The sequence below is a fragment of the Leuciscus leuciscus genome (assembly GCF_965113295.1).
Source record: "Leuciscus leuciscus genome assembly, chromosome: 12".
NCBI classification, from domain to species: Eukaryota; Metazoa; Chordata; class Actinopteri; order Cypriniformes; family Leuciscidae; genus Leuciscus; species Leuciscus leuciscus.
Window position 1 is genome coordinate 37,888,960 of NC_138736.1, and position 14,063 is coordinate 37,903,022.

At 36.3% G+C, this 14,063-nt stretch overlaps 2 protein-coding genes across 2 annotated transcripts in view; one reads left to right on the forward strand and one right to left on the reverse strand.

The window, feature by feature from the left end:
- LOC309511709 (uncharacterized protein) overlaps nucleotides 1-1,605 on the reverse strand; it is a 6,686-nt gene extending 5,081 nt beyond the window's left edge. The window contains exon 1 of the mRNA XM_082186979.1: nucleotides 1,341-1,605. Within this exon, the coding sequence (XP_082043105.1) occupies nucleotides 1,341-1,460 (120 nt within the window). The 5' untranslated portion in view covers nucleotides 1,461-1,605. The remainder of the gene's footprint in view (nucleotides 1-1,340) is intronic.
- A 3,453-nt stretch (nucleotides 1,606-5,058) lies between these two features.
- cdca7b (cell division cycle associated 7b) lies at nucleotides 5,059-13,571 on the forward strand. Its single transcript, XM_082186975.1, has 10 exons — nucleotides 5,059-5,202; nucleotides 5,931-5,996; nucleotides 6,780-6,899; nucleotides 6,977-7,363; nucleotides 7,772-7,834; nucleotides 7,983-8,153; nucleotides 10,234-10,380; nucleotides 10,459-10,608; nucleotides 10,833-10,969; nucleotides 13,220-13,571. The coding sequence occupies exons 1-10, from the start codon at nucleotides 5,173-5,175 to the stop codon at nucleotides 13,239-13,241; spliced, it is 1,293 nt and encodes a 430-aa protein (XP_082043101.1). The 5' UTR covers nucleotides 5,059-5,172; the 3' UTR covers nucleotides 13,242-13,571.
- The last annotated feature ends 492 nt before the right edge of the window (nucleotides 13,572-14,063 follow it).

The window sequence follows — 14,063 nt, forward strand, 5'->3', positions numbered from 1 at the left end:
ATCAGTATAGGCTACTATATTAGTTTTGCACTTGAAATATACTAGCATGTTCCTATATGGGTATTATTTTTTAATACTTGAAATATACCTTTAACTGTAGGCTACTTTAATTCTTTCCATTTTAAAAACATTTTTATTCAAGCTTCATGCATCTTTTTTTTAATCAACAACTGAATGTGAGTAAGTTTCGTTTAAAAAAAACAACAACAACAACAACAAAAAATTAAACAAAAAGCTGAGAAAATGTAGTCAAACACTTCGTCCGGGTGGGATTCAGAATGATGATGAAAACACAGATGGAGTAGATCGAGTTCATCAACACACACACAAAGCTTCACAGTCGTTTCCACTTCATGTCTTCAATATTTCATCCGGTAACGTTAGGCATTTATTTTTTAATATGTTGTTTGATGATCATTTGATTATTTTTTTATTTATTTTTTTTTATTTTTATTTTTTTTACGTGTTTTCTGTACTCTTCCAGGAGAGACGTAACAGCGCCCCCTACCATATAACAGTGAACACACTGACAGAAGTAGATTTGAAGTAAATTCCTACACACTAGCAACAATCCAACTACTCAAGAGTAATGACATAGGCCTATCTGTTTTCTTTATAAATCAATTAATAGGCTAAGCTACTCAATCAAAAGAGCCTTGCCTTGCCTTGCCTTGCCTAAACACAACTACAAGCTACAAGCTACCTAGAATAGTACTTAATTATACTTTTAAGTTTTTATCTATATCTCGATCAAAAGATAAAGTACAAGTAGCTATAGGCCAAATGGCTATATGTAGACCTTTCTGTCAGTTTAAGTCAAATAGCCTTCAGTGCAATCTTAGCCTATATTTCGGAGAAGTAAAGTATATTTCTGGGAAAGGAGTCACATCATAGGCTATTTCATGAAAAGTATACAGACTGAAAGTATACTTTCTTATTTTTAGTTTAAAAGAAGTAGGCGGCCTATACTAATAGCACACTTGAATAGGACCCGTTCCTTCAGACATAATTCCATGCCTATACTTTTCGTTTACTATAATCATATTCTTGCTTAATATGTACTTTCCTCTTTCGACAAGCTCCACAGATGACCTACTTATACAGTGAGTTGAAAGGCTTGTGTCCTGAACAACTGGGGCGTGAAAACAGTTTGAAAAAGACAAATCTACTGGACTGATACTGAAATAGTTAATAGTCAATTGTAGTTTTCCTTATCTTAAAAACAGTGGGAAAAGAACAACGTCAAAGTCTTTTGTCTTGTATTCACCTATGCCTGTCTTGCTCCGAGTTTATTTTTTTATACCTGCGAAATAAAAACAGGCCTATCCATATAATCTTACCTCATCATCGTCTCCCCCGGGAGAGGAACAACTACAGCCCATGTTCAGTGCGCAGGAGTTTTCATTCCCATAAACACGCTTAAACTGAAAGCTGTGCGTTCGCCGTGACGTCACGGTCATGTGCTCCACACGACGGACAGGTGCAGTAGTTCACCTGAGTAAAAAAGACTATTGAAATGCGTGTAAATGGTTATCGTTTGCTTTCTCTTCGTCAGTCTGGTTTTATTTAGCTAATTGTGCTTTATATTGTTAATGTTCTGTATTGTTTTGTCAATAGGCTAAAGCACACACACACACACACACACACACACACACACACACACACACACACACACACACACACACACACACACACACACACACACACACACACACACACACACTCAAATCAGTCATTGCAAAAGATACAATCTTTCCAAACTCGTTTAACCACAGAGAGATTCTTATAACATGACACAAGTGCTACTTTCATTTAAAGTCATTTAACCAACAGTTTAAAAAGTGCTCTAAATTATACAAATTCAATGTAAAAACAACGGCATTATATCAAGAAAATAATACGGTAGGTTAATGTTATTATTTCCCCCATGGGAGTATTATAATATTTCTTTGAAAAGCAGTTTTCCACAACAGCCTCTAGGGGTCGCCATCGACTCAATTTTAATAGGCTCTGCTTTCTTTCTTTTTAATTGTATCATACTTTATAGATATTTATCTTTAATTAATTTTGTTGTTTACATTCTTAGATGTATCTGCATTGAATTATAATTATGTGGGGTTTTTTCCCCCTTAAAAAAAAAAAAACGGTTTCATGGCCCTGAAATACAGTCATAAAGTGTGCGTTAGTGATTGGAGAACAATCAAGAGGACACACTGTGATAATACACAGCGCAACCTTGCTTGCTCGGTTAGCCTCTTGCCCTCAAAATGCAACTAGAGACACAGTCCCAAAAAAAAGCTGTCTAGGTAGGTAGCTCACTAGAAGCTCATTTGTTGTTGTCTCTCTAGTACTAAAGAGCGCGCGCACATGCAGAAGCTGTGTGTGTGTGTGTCACACAGCCACTGGTTTGTCTTTGATTATGTGTGCCAAGTGCTTGAAAACACAAAAGAAAGCAGCTAAACAAAGCTTAACCAGCTGTTGGTAATTTTCCTTCTTTATGTGCCGCTACCTACTGTGAGATGGCGCGCTGCGCGGGTGGGCCGCGCGCACTGTGATTTCCCGCGCACATTGCGCCGGTACCGTATCATTTCGCTGTCATCCGCGCGCCCGTTTGCTGAGCGCATAAGTGAAGGTTTGCGGAATAAAGCAGTATTGATGGGGGACGTCTCCGGATGCAGGTGTTTGTGCTGACAAACGAGAAAAAGCGCTTCACTAACTACTAATTGAGTAGAAAACATGGGGATGGGGGGACGGGGGGGACGTGCATTATCTGTGGGCGAAGAGACACGCGCATCCAACCAGAGCAATCACACGTCAGATTCAACAATACCACTCAGGATTACATGAGGCTTAGCTCCCAACGACTTTATTAATCATTTCATTCATTTACAACAGAAAACGTGCTTCCTGCACACTCCTGATAAAAGAGACTGGATGAAAATACAAAGAAAACTATGATTTAACAAAAATCATAATAATAGAACTAAAAACTAAATAAAAAATAGATTAAAAAAAATTAATAAATAATAAAAACAGATTTAAATAAATAAATAAATAATACAACTAACAGTAGGCTACAGAATTATAATGAGTTAAAACCATAGGTTAAAACACGTAATAATGTTATGTAATAGAAACCATTGTTGGGGAAAGTTACTTTCTAAAAGTAATGGGTTACGTTACACCCTAAAAGTAACTAATTGCGTTACTTAGGCTACTTTTTATGCAAAGTAATGCATTAGGTTACTTTTGCATTACCTTTCTCACATAGGCTGGCCTTGCTTGTTTTTTTGTTTTTTGTAATAACAAAAAAATTATTTCACACACACACACACACACACACACACACACACACACACACACACACACACACACACGAAAGTTCTATTTTTGGCAAATTTAAAGGCTCTTTCACACCAAAAGTGAAATGAATAAGCCTCAGGCTGAAGAAAATGCAAATTCACACCTGTACAGTAGAGGGCGCCGCTCAACAAACCTTCCAGATGTGCTGTCATTCTGGATTGCAGAAGAATAGGACGCAGGAGAAGAAAGTTCAACACTATACTTCAGCAATAGTAATAAAAAAAGAAACACAAATGTGATGTTTAACTAAGTCATTTTTGCTTATTGGTTGAATCATGAAATGTCAGCAGCAAAGACATTGGTAAATAAAGTGAGATTAAATACATAAAGTATATTTGTTTTATTTAACATTTTTATTTAAAGGTTTGAATATTCTGATTTTGTATTTCACAGTTTTTATTCATTTTGAGGAAAATTGAATCTGTTTTTATGCAAGTGAGATGAGCAAATACATGCTCACATTTAGTCCATCATGTTCACACACAGCGCACACAACACCTCTGCACTTACCCCCGCTTTCTCTACATTTCTCTACTACTTCTCTGTCAGTCAATACATGGCAAAACAAAGTAACTTGCATGACTTATTTGAAAAAGTACATTTTAATGTAATGCTTTACTTTAGTTACTTAAAAAAGTAATCTGATTACTTAACTCGCGTTCCTTGTAATGCTTTACTTTAGTTAGGCTACTTAAAAAAGTAATCTGATTACGTACCTCGTGTTACTTGTAATGCAATCTTCAACACTGATAGAAACCAAAATACATAAAAATATATAGCTGCTTTTTAAATGTAATACTTTCCCCACAAGTATGATCTTTGTCATTTGCTATTGGTGGATCTCATGTGAGTGACAGGTTGTCCCGCCATATAGGGCCAGTGAACATGTCATCAGAGAAGTTATTTTGATTAAAGATTATGAGGACACATTCATTTAAAAAAAATGATGTCCACAGATAAAGTTTATATTGAATACCACGGTATGAATAAGTATTGTCAATTTTGATTTCATGGGGACTTTAATAACATAATGCAATGGGTACATGGGCGTATATAACCAAGATTCCCAAATTGTTTGGCCATCATGGCTATCTAGTGATATGCACAAGAATGTTTGGGCATTATAACAGTGAGCTAAACTATAATGTTGAATTTTCTCAATCCTAGCGTGTATGACTGCAGTATATAAACAGTTTAGAAAGTTTTAGGCTGGTGAGTTTGATCAGAGACAATTTGGTTTGATCCAGACTTGAGAAACACTGATATAATATTTACCATACATATTCTGCCAGACTAGTTTTCTGGCTCTCTGGATTAATGTTTAATAGACTAATATCTTCAAAAGACCTTTGAAGGTCTCTTTAGCTGCAGTTATAGGTGCAGTATGCACTTTATAGGAGTATTCATAGCCCACGGCACACACGCATTGTGTGAATGATGTGTGTGTCCACGTGAGGCATTTCCCGCGAAACTGCAAAGCGCCGCATTCTGGACTGTTCCATTCAGAACGCAAGCGCGAACGCGGGGGGATGCGGTAGAGTTAACTCTCACGTTGACGTTAATAACGGAGACTTGTTTGTTTAATATACTCTACTAAATGTCTATATATCTAACATCTATTACGTATTCTGTCACCAAATCGACCAAAGTGAACTGCTGGTATCTTTAGTGATGAACTCAACACACAGTCTCCCCTCCGTTTCCTCACGACCTCCTCTTCGCTCGTGTTGTTTTTTAAACCATTCATTCATTAAAGAGTTTTAATCACACACACACTGATAAGCACGAAAAATAACTTTCACTCTTAAAATGATCAAAACCCGCAAATCGTCATTGAAGGTAAGAGCGAGAAGGATTTATTCCATTTAAAAATGTGCTTCTAATCTTATTGACAAACACCGACGATAACAAAAGTTGAGTAACTGCATTGCACACACACAGCTAACTTAACGTGACGTGCAGAAAGTTAGTAGCAATGATCATCGTTTTAAATTTAAAACATAAACATAATGCATATTAATAGTCAGACCATCTGCAAATGTAGTAAAAACTGTGATTTAACTGATGTTTATGAACTGCATGCGCTGACCACAAAAAAAAAAAGAACTTTGCATTGCTTAGGGTCTACTTTATTTATCTTTTGATGCTTGCATTAAGTTAATATTATAATAAGAATAAGAATGTTGATGATAATAATAAAGGCCAAAGATCATATTAATACAAATTATAAAAGTGATTACATTCTTATTTTGATGCATTATTATTATTATTATTAGTAGTAGTAGTAGTAGTAGTAATATATAGTAAAATTAACCGCAATAATTAATATTTACTTTTTCTTCTGCATATTATGCTTATGCATAATAATAATAATAATATATTGTAAAATTAACAGCAATAATTAATCGTTTTCTTCTTTGACAGTATTGCTATGCATAATAATAATAATATATTGTAAAATTAACAGTAATAATTAATAGTTTTCTTTTTCTTCTTTGACAGTATTGTTATGCATAATAATAATAATAATAATATGATTAATTTTCATTATTTAATGCTTGTTTCAGGCGAAGCAGCTGGACGTGACGGACCTGTCGGAGGACAGCATCCAATTCAAGGGATCCTGGAAGAACGTTAGTATCTTCTACACAATTTATGGGGATTTGCAGGGGGATTTTTGCTTTATGAGAACATTATTTTTATTCTAATGGTATAAAAAAAGCACAGAGTTTGCTGTACTTTGATGTCAAACACTCCAAATGAATGGGCTAATTGAAATTAAACGCCAATACCTGAACAATTATGGCTGTAACAAATACAGAAGTGGCACAGTGTATGTGTGTGCCTCAAATATTACAAATCTGACATTAACCCTACATCAACCCAATGCTGGACTGGTCTAGAACCAAATGTAATGCTAGAAAACCAATGCATTTCAAATATATGCACCCTGGTTCTGTCCTCGCCCTGATGATCGTAGTTTTCCAAGATTTGATTGTACAAATGGTCCGGGGAATTGAGTTGTTGTGATTCACACAAGCAGAACACAATAAACCGCTGTGGGTCTCAAGACACCCTCCATCTGTTGTGAGGAATCCCGAGGGCTAGACTCCCAAGACTTTCCTTTACCTCGCACAAACAGTGCCTTGAAATCACAGCGGTTTCTCCTGTGTGTCCGATAATGCGAATCCCACATCATGTGTGTTCACGTCTCGTCTGATTTAGATGAAATTCTCATTCATCTGCATTTTGCATTTGTATTAGAAATATAAATATACTAGAGAAATTGGCAGGTCTCCTTCCTGCTGTTTATCTCTTATGATTTGGCAGTAGCTGCAAAACAGCTCTATTAATAATTGAGTTGGTTTTCGCACAATCCGGGAATAATAATGTGTTCTGTCACTCTCACGTCGCAGGATGTTTGCTTCAGGTCCAAAAACATCTCGGATGAGCTGGCGCAGGCCTTCATGGACACCGACAGCGAGGGGGAATTTCAGGGTTTCTCCAGGGAAGAGTGTGATTGGAGGAAACCAGTGGTAATCCCGAATATTTGCTTCTTCTCTTTAAACATTAATATTCAGATTTAATCCTAACAAAATCACTTCACATGCAGAGTCAGAGCTCTGATGAAGACAGTGACGACAACGGCTTTTATTCTGACGGCGAGGAACCGGCGTCTAAAAAGAAGCGCAGCTCTGGACTGTGTGTCGCTTTCAAGTTTCCTGCCAAAAGAGGCCCCGCCCCCAAACGAAACATGCCCAAAAAAGACAACAAAGAGGCCCCGCCCACAACCCCACCCACCAGCAGGAAGCCCTCAGGGAGAAACAGGAAGCGGCGTGAAGCGGAACGAACAAAAGAGCTTGTTTTATGCGAGAGTAAACGTGCAGAGAGCCAATCAAAACCCTCTGGTGACATGACCAATGTGGAGAGCCTACTGACAGATGAAGAGATGCAGATCCTGAGCAAAAGGGCCAAAAACATTCAGGAAAATAAAGCAATGGTACTAATTTATTATAATATTTATAAAAAAATTTTTTAATATTATATTAGTTCAAAAAATGTGAAAAACTTTAAAATATTATACATTTTAAAACAGCAAAATAAAATACTTAAAATATTATTATATTAAATATTATGTTATATATATATATATATATATTTGTAACACTATTTAATATAATTCATTTTAAGTATTTTCTTTTGCAGTTTTAAAATGTATAAATTGTTTTATTGTAATATTAATTCAAAACCATATATATTGTAGCATAATATATATATATATATATAAAAAAATATAGTTAAAAAATAGCAACATCATTTTAATAAAATGTTTATATAAATGCAATTTCTTTTTGTTTACTTTTTTTTTTACATCTTAAGTTAACTTAAAAACAATCTTTTCTTGCAGCTTGCAAAACTTTTTGCAGACTTGAGTTCTTTGCCTGAACTTCCTTCCAAAACAACCCCTACAGTAAGAGCCATGATCTCCTGCAGCAACACCTCCGTCAAGCTCAGACTAAACACAATATACCAGAAAATGCTTTTAAATGACTTTCTCTCTGCCGGTGCGATTACAAAATGTGGTTTTTTTAATGATGTATTTTCTGTGCCCTAAACAGAAGAAAAAGAAGCCATCCACCCCAAAGCGCAGTTTCTCAGAGGTCCAGAGCGAGAGACGGAACCCGGGACGCAAGGCGAGACCCCCGGAGCATTTTGGGATTGAGGCGGAGGACAAACCGGCTCCTCAGAGGAGACAGAGCGTCCAAATCGACATCAAGCGCCTGATGGAGGCAAGACACAAATCACTCAACTGAGTCCATCAGACTCATCTAAATGTAGTGTAGCACCATAACAATCATCATATTTATTTTTCTTTTAAAGTGCCCCATTATGCTTTTTCGAATATTACTTTTCATGCAGTGTGTAATAGAGCTGTCTGTGAGTTTAAAATATCTGCAAAGTTTTAAAGATTAAAGTGCAGATAAATGGACTTATCGTCTCCTAAAGAAAGAATCGCTTCTGAACTTCTGAAACGAGTCGTCAGTAATTCCAGTCTCACTTCCTGTTACATGCGTAACACTGTCACACATTTGCATAATGCCAGCCTATGATCTTCATTGGCTGATGGCGATCAACGTCTACTTTGACCCTCAAACACTGCAGTTGTAGCTGAGACTGGAAGAGTTTGGATCATGTTGTCCTCATGTTGAGAAGACGCTGTTTTCTGTGCTGTGAATCCACTTTCTGCACTGACACTACTGTACTGGTCGACCAATCACAAGAGACTGGGCCGTCTGACCAATCAGAGCAGAGTAGAAAGGCGTGATTCAGAGAGACTGTGCTGCAGTGTATATTATGAGAAAATGAAGTGTTTTTGACCTTTGATGCATGTAAACCTGTTGTAGGAGACTCCAAAACAACATTAGGAACCTTTAAAAAAGCATAATAGGGGCACTTTATTATTATTATTACTAATATTTGTATGTATTATTTCTTCTATTAAATCTATTATGTAGTAGGCATGTGCCGGTATCACATTTTCATGCTGCGATTAATTGAGTGATCTTTTATCACGGTATACGGTATTATCACGATATTTTAATTGCACATGAGAAACAGATGGATTTGGGGGGGGATGTAAAAAATTAAATAAAACTTGCATCACAAGGTGTAATTGTGATTGTCAAAACATTTGGTAACTAAACTGAATTTTATTAAGTTTAGTGACAACATCATGTTACAATGATTACATGGTACAATGACTGGTAGGCTAGCCTACTGTTTGTATTGCTTAACACAAATTTAACGATTTCAATTCAATACTTGGGATTTGATTTAAATCTTGATTCAATATTGACTTATTTTGGATAAATATTAGGAAGGCTACAGTAGATAGCCCACATGTTATTTTTTTCTCATGAAAAAAAATATCTCACATAATGCTATGTAACCATATAGAGCCCTATCAGCTGGTATTATTAAAGGTTACAAATAACTAATTAAATCAAATATAATGTGGTTTTCATTATAATAACAATTATGTAATGACACAAGTAAAAATATAATAAATATGTAAAAAAGTGCAGTGCACATATTCAGCAAAATAATCCTCTTTATGTTTTAGTCATCTAACATGCTGCTGGTCTTTAAATAGTTTAAATGTAACGTTCTGTGACACAATTGTTCTCCTGTTTCATATCAAAAGTAACCTGCTCTGTCTTGTTTGACGGTCTTCGTGTCCTCTTTGCTCCGCGATTTTTCTCTGCGTGAGAAAACGGATGTGTGGCGTGAGCGTGTGAGGAGTCTCGCGCTGAATGCGTCGAGTTGGCAGCTCTGCTTTTAGAAGCGGGATGGATCCGGATAGATCGGCGGCGGCCATAGACTGTAGGCGGCGGCGTTCCTCCTTCCGCCATGCTGCTTCTCCATGTGAGGACTGTTTACATTAGACTAGAAGTGCGCACCGGCCGCATGCTTATACACGTGGCGATTGTTTACATCAGAGTGCGCACGTGTTTCGCGCAGCATAGGCAGTGCTTGTTTAAGCGGTTGATGGAAAATAAGCTATAATGCGCGTTCTAAAAATCTAAATTCGGATCTATTATTTTTCACGGTATTTTGAAGTGCCCGCGATAACAATATCGTGCATATTCATTACCGCGATTTATCGCATTACCGAATACCGGCACATGTCTATTATGTAGTATCTTATATTATTAAGATAAAACATTGAAGATAAATTGTGTATTTTGTATTATATTATTTGTATTTTTGGTGGATTGTGATTCCCTGAATCCCCAAAATTCCCCCATAACCCCCCCCCCACAGTTTGTCGTCTGGAGTTTTTGTGAAGTCCTGTGGTTTGGTTTTCAGGTGAAGGATGGTCTCGGGGACGCGCGGCCCAAGCAGAAGAAGCGGCGGCGCTCTCGCGAGTCCATCCGAATGCCGGATGACATCACCGAAGAAGAGCTGGAGAACGTGGCCGATCGCGCCAAAGACAAAATCCTTGATAAAGACAATGTGAGTGTTTCTGCACTGTGTCCTTGTTCCTCTGTCACGTGTGTTTCTGATGCATTAATGTGACTCGTGCGTTCTCAGGGCAGCACATGTCACCAGTGCCGTCAGAAGACCCTCGACACCAAGACAGAATGCAGGGGCATGTACTGCCAGGGGGTCAAAGGTCAGTTCTGCGGCCCCTGCTTACGAAACCGCTACGGAGAAGACGTCCGCACGGCTCTGCTGGATCCTGTAAGTCCTTTGAACCAGTGGTAGTATTGACTAAACTTATTACAAATAATATTAAAAAGATTTATGCACTTTCTTTATAAAATGTAAAATTCTAGATAACTCTTGGTAACAGATGGTGAAACTATGGAATAATTAACCCGTTTTGAAAACATAAAAAACTGGACGTGTTCCAGCCTGAGCTGATGAAGATGATGATGATGATGATGAGCGTGTGTTTCCTACAGACGTGGGAGTGTCCCATCTGTCGAGGAGTGTGTAACTGCAGTCTGTGCAGGAAGCGTGACGGACGCTGTGCCACCGGGGCTCTCACCAGACTAGCCAAATTCTACGGACACGACAACGTTAAGGAGTACTTGGAGAGGTTCGTTTTTTTTTAATTATTATTACATGGATCCACAGACTTATTACATATTTTGCTTGGCATTAAAGGGATAGTTCACCCAAAAATGAAAATTAGCCCCTGATTTACTCACCCTGAAGCCATCCTAGGTGTATATGACATTCTTCTTTCAGACGAATAAATTTCGGTTATATTACCAAATGTCCTGGCTCTAACCAGCCTTATAATGGGAGTCAATGGATATATTTTTTGAAGTCCATCAAAACGTATCCATCCATGATAAAAGTGCTCGAAACGGCTCTGTAGGGGTTAATAAAGGCCTTCTGAACTGAAGCGATGCGTTCGTGTAAGAAAAATATCCACATTTAAAACTATCGACTAAAATAACTAGCTTCCGGCAGACGTACGCATCGAGTAACACTTGAACTTGACGCACAACGTAATGACGGTTCAAACACACAGGGCTGGGCAACCGCGTTCCTCATTACGTTGTACGTTTGGCGTAAATCGATGCGTACGGCTGTCTGCCGGAAGCTAGTTATTTTTGTCGATAAAGTTTTAAATATGGATATTTTTCTTACACAAACGCATCGCTTCACTTCAGAAGGCCTTAATTAACCCCCAGAGCCATGTGGAGCGCTTTAATCACGGATGGATAGGGTTTGATGGACTTCCAAAAAAGTAAATATCCATTGACCATGGGCTAATTTTCATTTTTGGCTGAACTATCCCTTTAACTTTTTTGCTCACCTGTGGCGAGAGGTTTTCCAAAGTTATTAGCCACTCAGAATTTTCCCTGGCCACAATTTTGACATTGATACCATGAGGAAAACTGACAAAGATATTTTTAATATTATCTCATACTTTGGCAGCAGGTTTATTAGGCTGCTGTCACTTTAAGATCTGACGCACGGATCCATTATTATACTGTTACACATGCATTTTCTTTCTCAACTGTTTACGTTCACTTAAAACAACTGACTGTGTTTACGTGAATACTCGCCAAGAGTGACATTTTGACATTATTTAGTGTATTTGACTGTTTAAGTGCAATAAGCAGCATTAATAAGTTGATTAAAGGTCACATTATATGAAGGTAAACAAAAAAAATCACACCTTTTTATAGTAAAAATGTATCTTTTTAATAAAATATTTATTATTCATTTTAGATCTTTTACATTTTTCTGCATTAATTATTGGCTTTTTGTCAACTTACAAACAACTTTGTAAGTTGACAAAAAGCCAATAATTAATGCAGAAAAATGTAAAAGATCTAAAATGAATAATAAATATTTTATTAAAAAGATACATTTTTACTATAAAAAGGTGTGATTTTTTTTGTTTACCTTCATATAATGTGACCTTTAATCACAATTAATAAAAAAATCAAAATCAAATGCCATCCTACATTTTTAATCTGTTTTAATAAATATTTATTTATACATTTTTAGACCTTTACATTTTCCTTATTTAAACAATTATTAGTCTTATATTATATTATATTATATTATATTATATTATTTATTTATTTATTTATATATACACACACACACACACACACACACACACACACACACACACACACACACACACATATATATATATATATATATATAATTTTTTTTTTTTTATATATATATATATATATACAGTATATATGAAGAGTTCAGATGCAAAAGCCTCTAAGTGCCATCTGAAATTTTCTTCTAGAATGATAATTTTTATCAAGCTCGTATATTTAAGTTCAGTAATTTCACTTAAATAGCAATGAAAATTACCTATTAATTGTCAATTAGGTAAAATGACTGAACTTATATATATGCCCTTAATAAAAATGATCTTTCTAGAAGAAAATTTCAGATGGCACTTAGAGGCTTTTGCATCTGAATTCATTAACCCCAGTTTAGGAAAGTCTGGTTTATCCGTATTTCAGATTTTTATAAAAAGTCTCCTGCTTTTCACCATGCAGTTTATTCCTGATAGATGAAATCAAGTGCTGCTGTACATGTGCTTTTCCTCACTGAATATCCTGTTTCACTTTGAGACCTTTCACAATGCAGAAGTCAAATGTGAATGCAGTTTCATACTGACTTCATCATGGTGGTTTGCTCATTATCTTCCTCTATACATCAGCACTAGTCTGATGTGTCGCTCCGTATCTGGATAACAGTGATAACAGGGATAACAGTAGATAGCAGAGAACACTGTTAGCAGATAACAGTGACAGTGAGTCTGAAGGATTTTAATGTTGCTCTGTGTTTTTGCTTGAAGTCTACAGAAGGACATCGAGTGAGGCGGGATCGTCGGGCCTCCGTGTGAAGGAGACGCACTGATCAGATTGGAATCTGCTCCACGTTTTACTCCTGACACTTTTAAAGTTTGGCATGGGAACACTGACGTGTTCGGCACGGATATGCAAATCAGGAGTTTCTCTTATACTTCACGATGTTATACTGAGCTTTTTCTGATTTTATTTTTGATTTTATGAATCGCACTGTTCTCTTGCATATTAAACGGTGATATCATAAAAGCTTGTAACATTACTGAACGTTCTCTTATTTGCACAGTTTCTCTCTGAAAACCTTTTGGAAATTAGTTTTAATAAAGGTCCTTTTATTTCACATTTTACATGGTCTTTTTTTATGTTGTGAAATTAAGTATTTCAGTTTTTGAAACAAATTCATGATGTTTAATGATGAAGAGTTAGAAGATAAGAGACATATTTTGTTTTAATTTTGGCACAAACTATATTTATAAAAAAAATTCTGTCTGTTTCCTGTCTCTCTGGTTTAGTTTGAGTGTATATGAATGGAGTAAAGTGTATAATAGATGGCATCCAAAGCCTTACTTCCTACATTAAATATCATATATTTGCCTAAAATTGACAAGGACAAATTATGTTAAGCACAGATACAACAGATGAATCCATTCATCAAAATGAATGGACAAATCATAAGTTAAATTTAAAGTTTTCATTTAAAAATATATATTTTTTAAAGCCCTTCTTTGGCTATTCAACATTTTTATCTGTTATGGATGGATGGATGGATTTTTTTTGCAAACCTGTCTATATGCTGAGAGGCATGAATTGCCAACCAGAGAATCTATGAATCTC

Coding starts and splice junctions, on each gene's coding strand:
- cdca7b (XM_082186975.1), top strand. CDS start 5,173: ATGATCAAAACCCGCAAATCGTCATTGAAG. Junction 8,154..10,233: donor ACATCAAGCGCCTGATGGAG/GCAAGACACAAA, acceptor TTTGGTTTTCAG/GTGAAGGATGGTCTCGGGGA. Junction 10,970..13,219: donor GTTAAGGAGTACTTGGAGAG/GTTCGTTTTTTT, acceptor TTTTGCTTGAAG/TCTACAGAAGGACATCGAGT.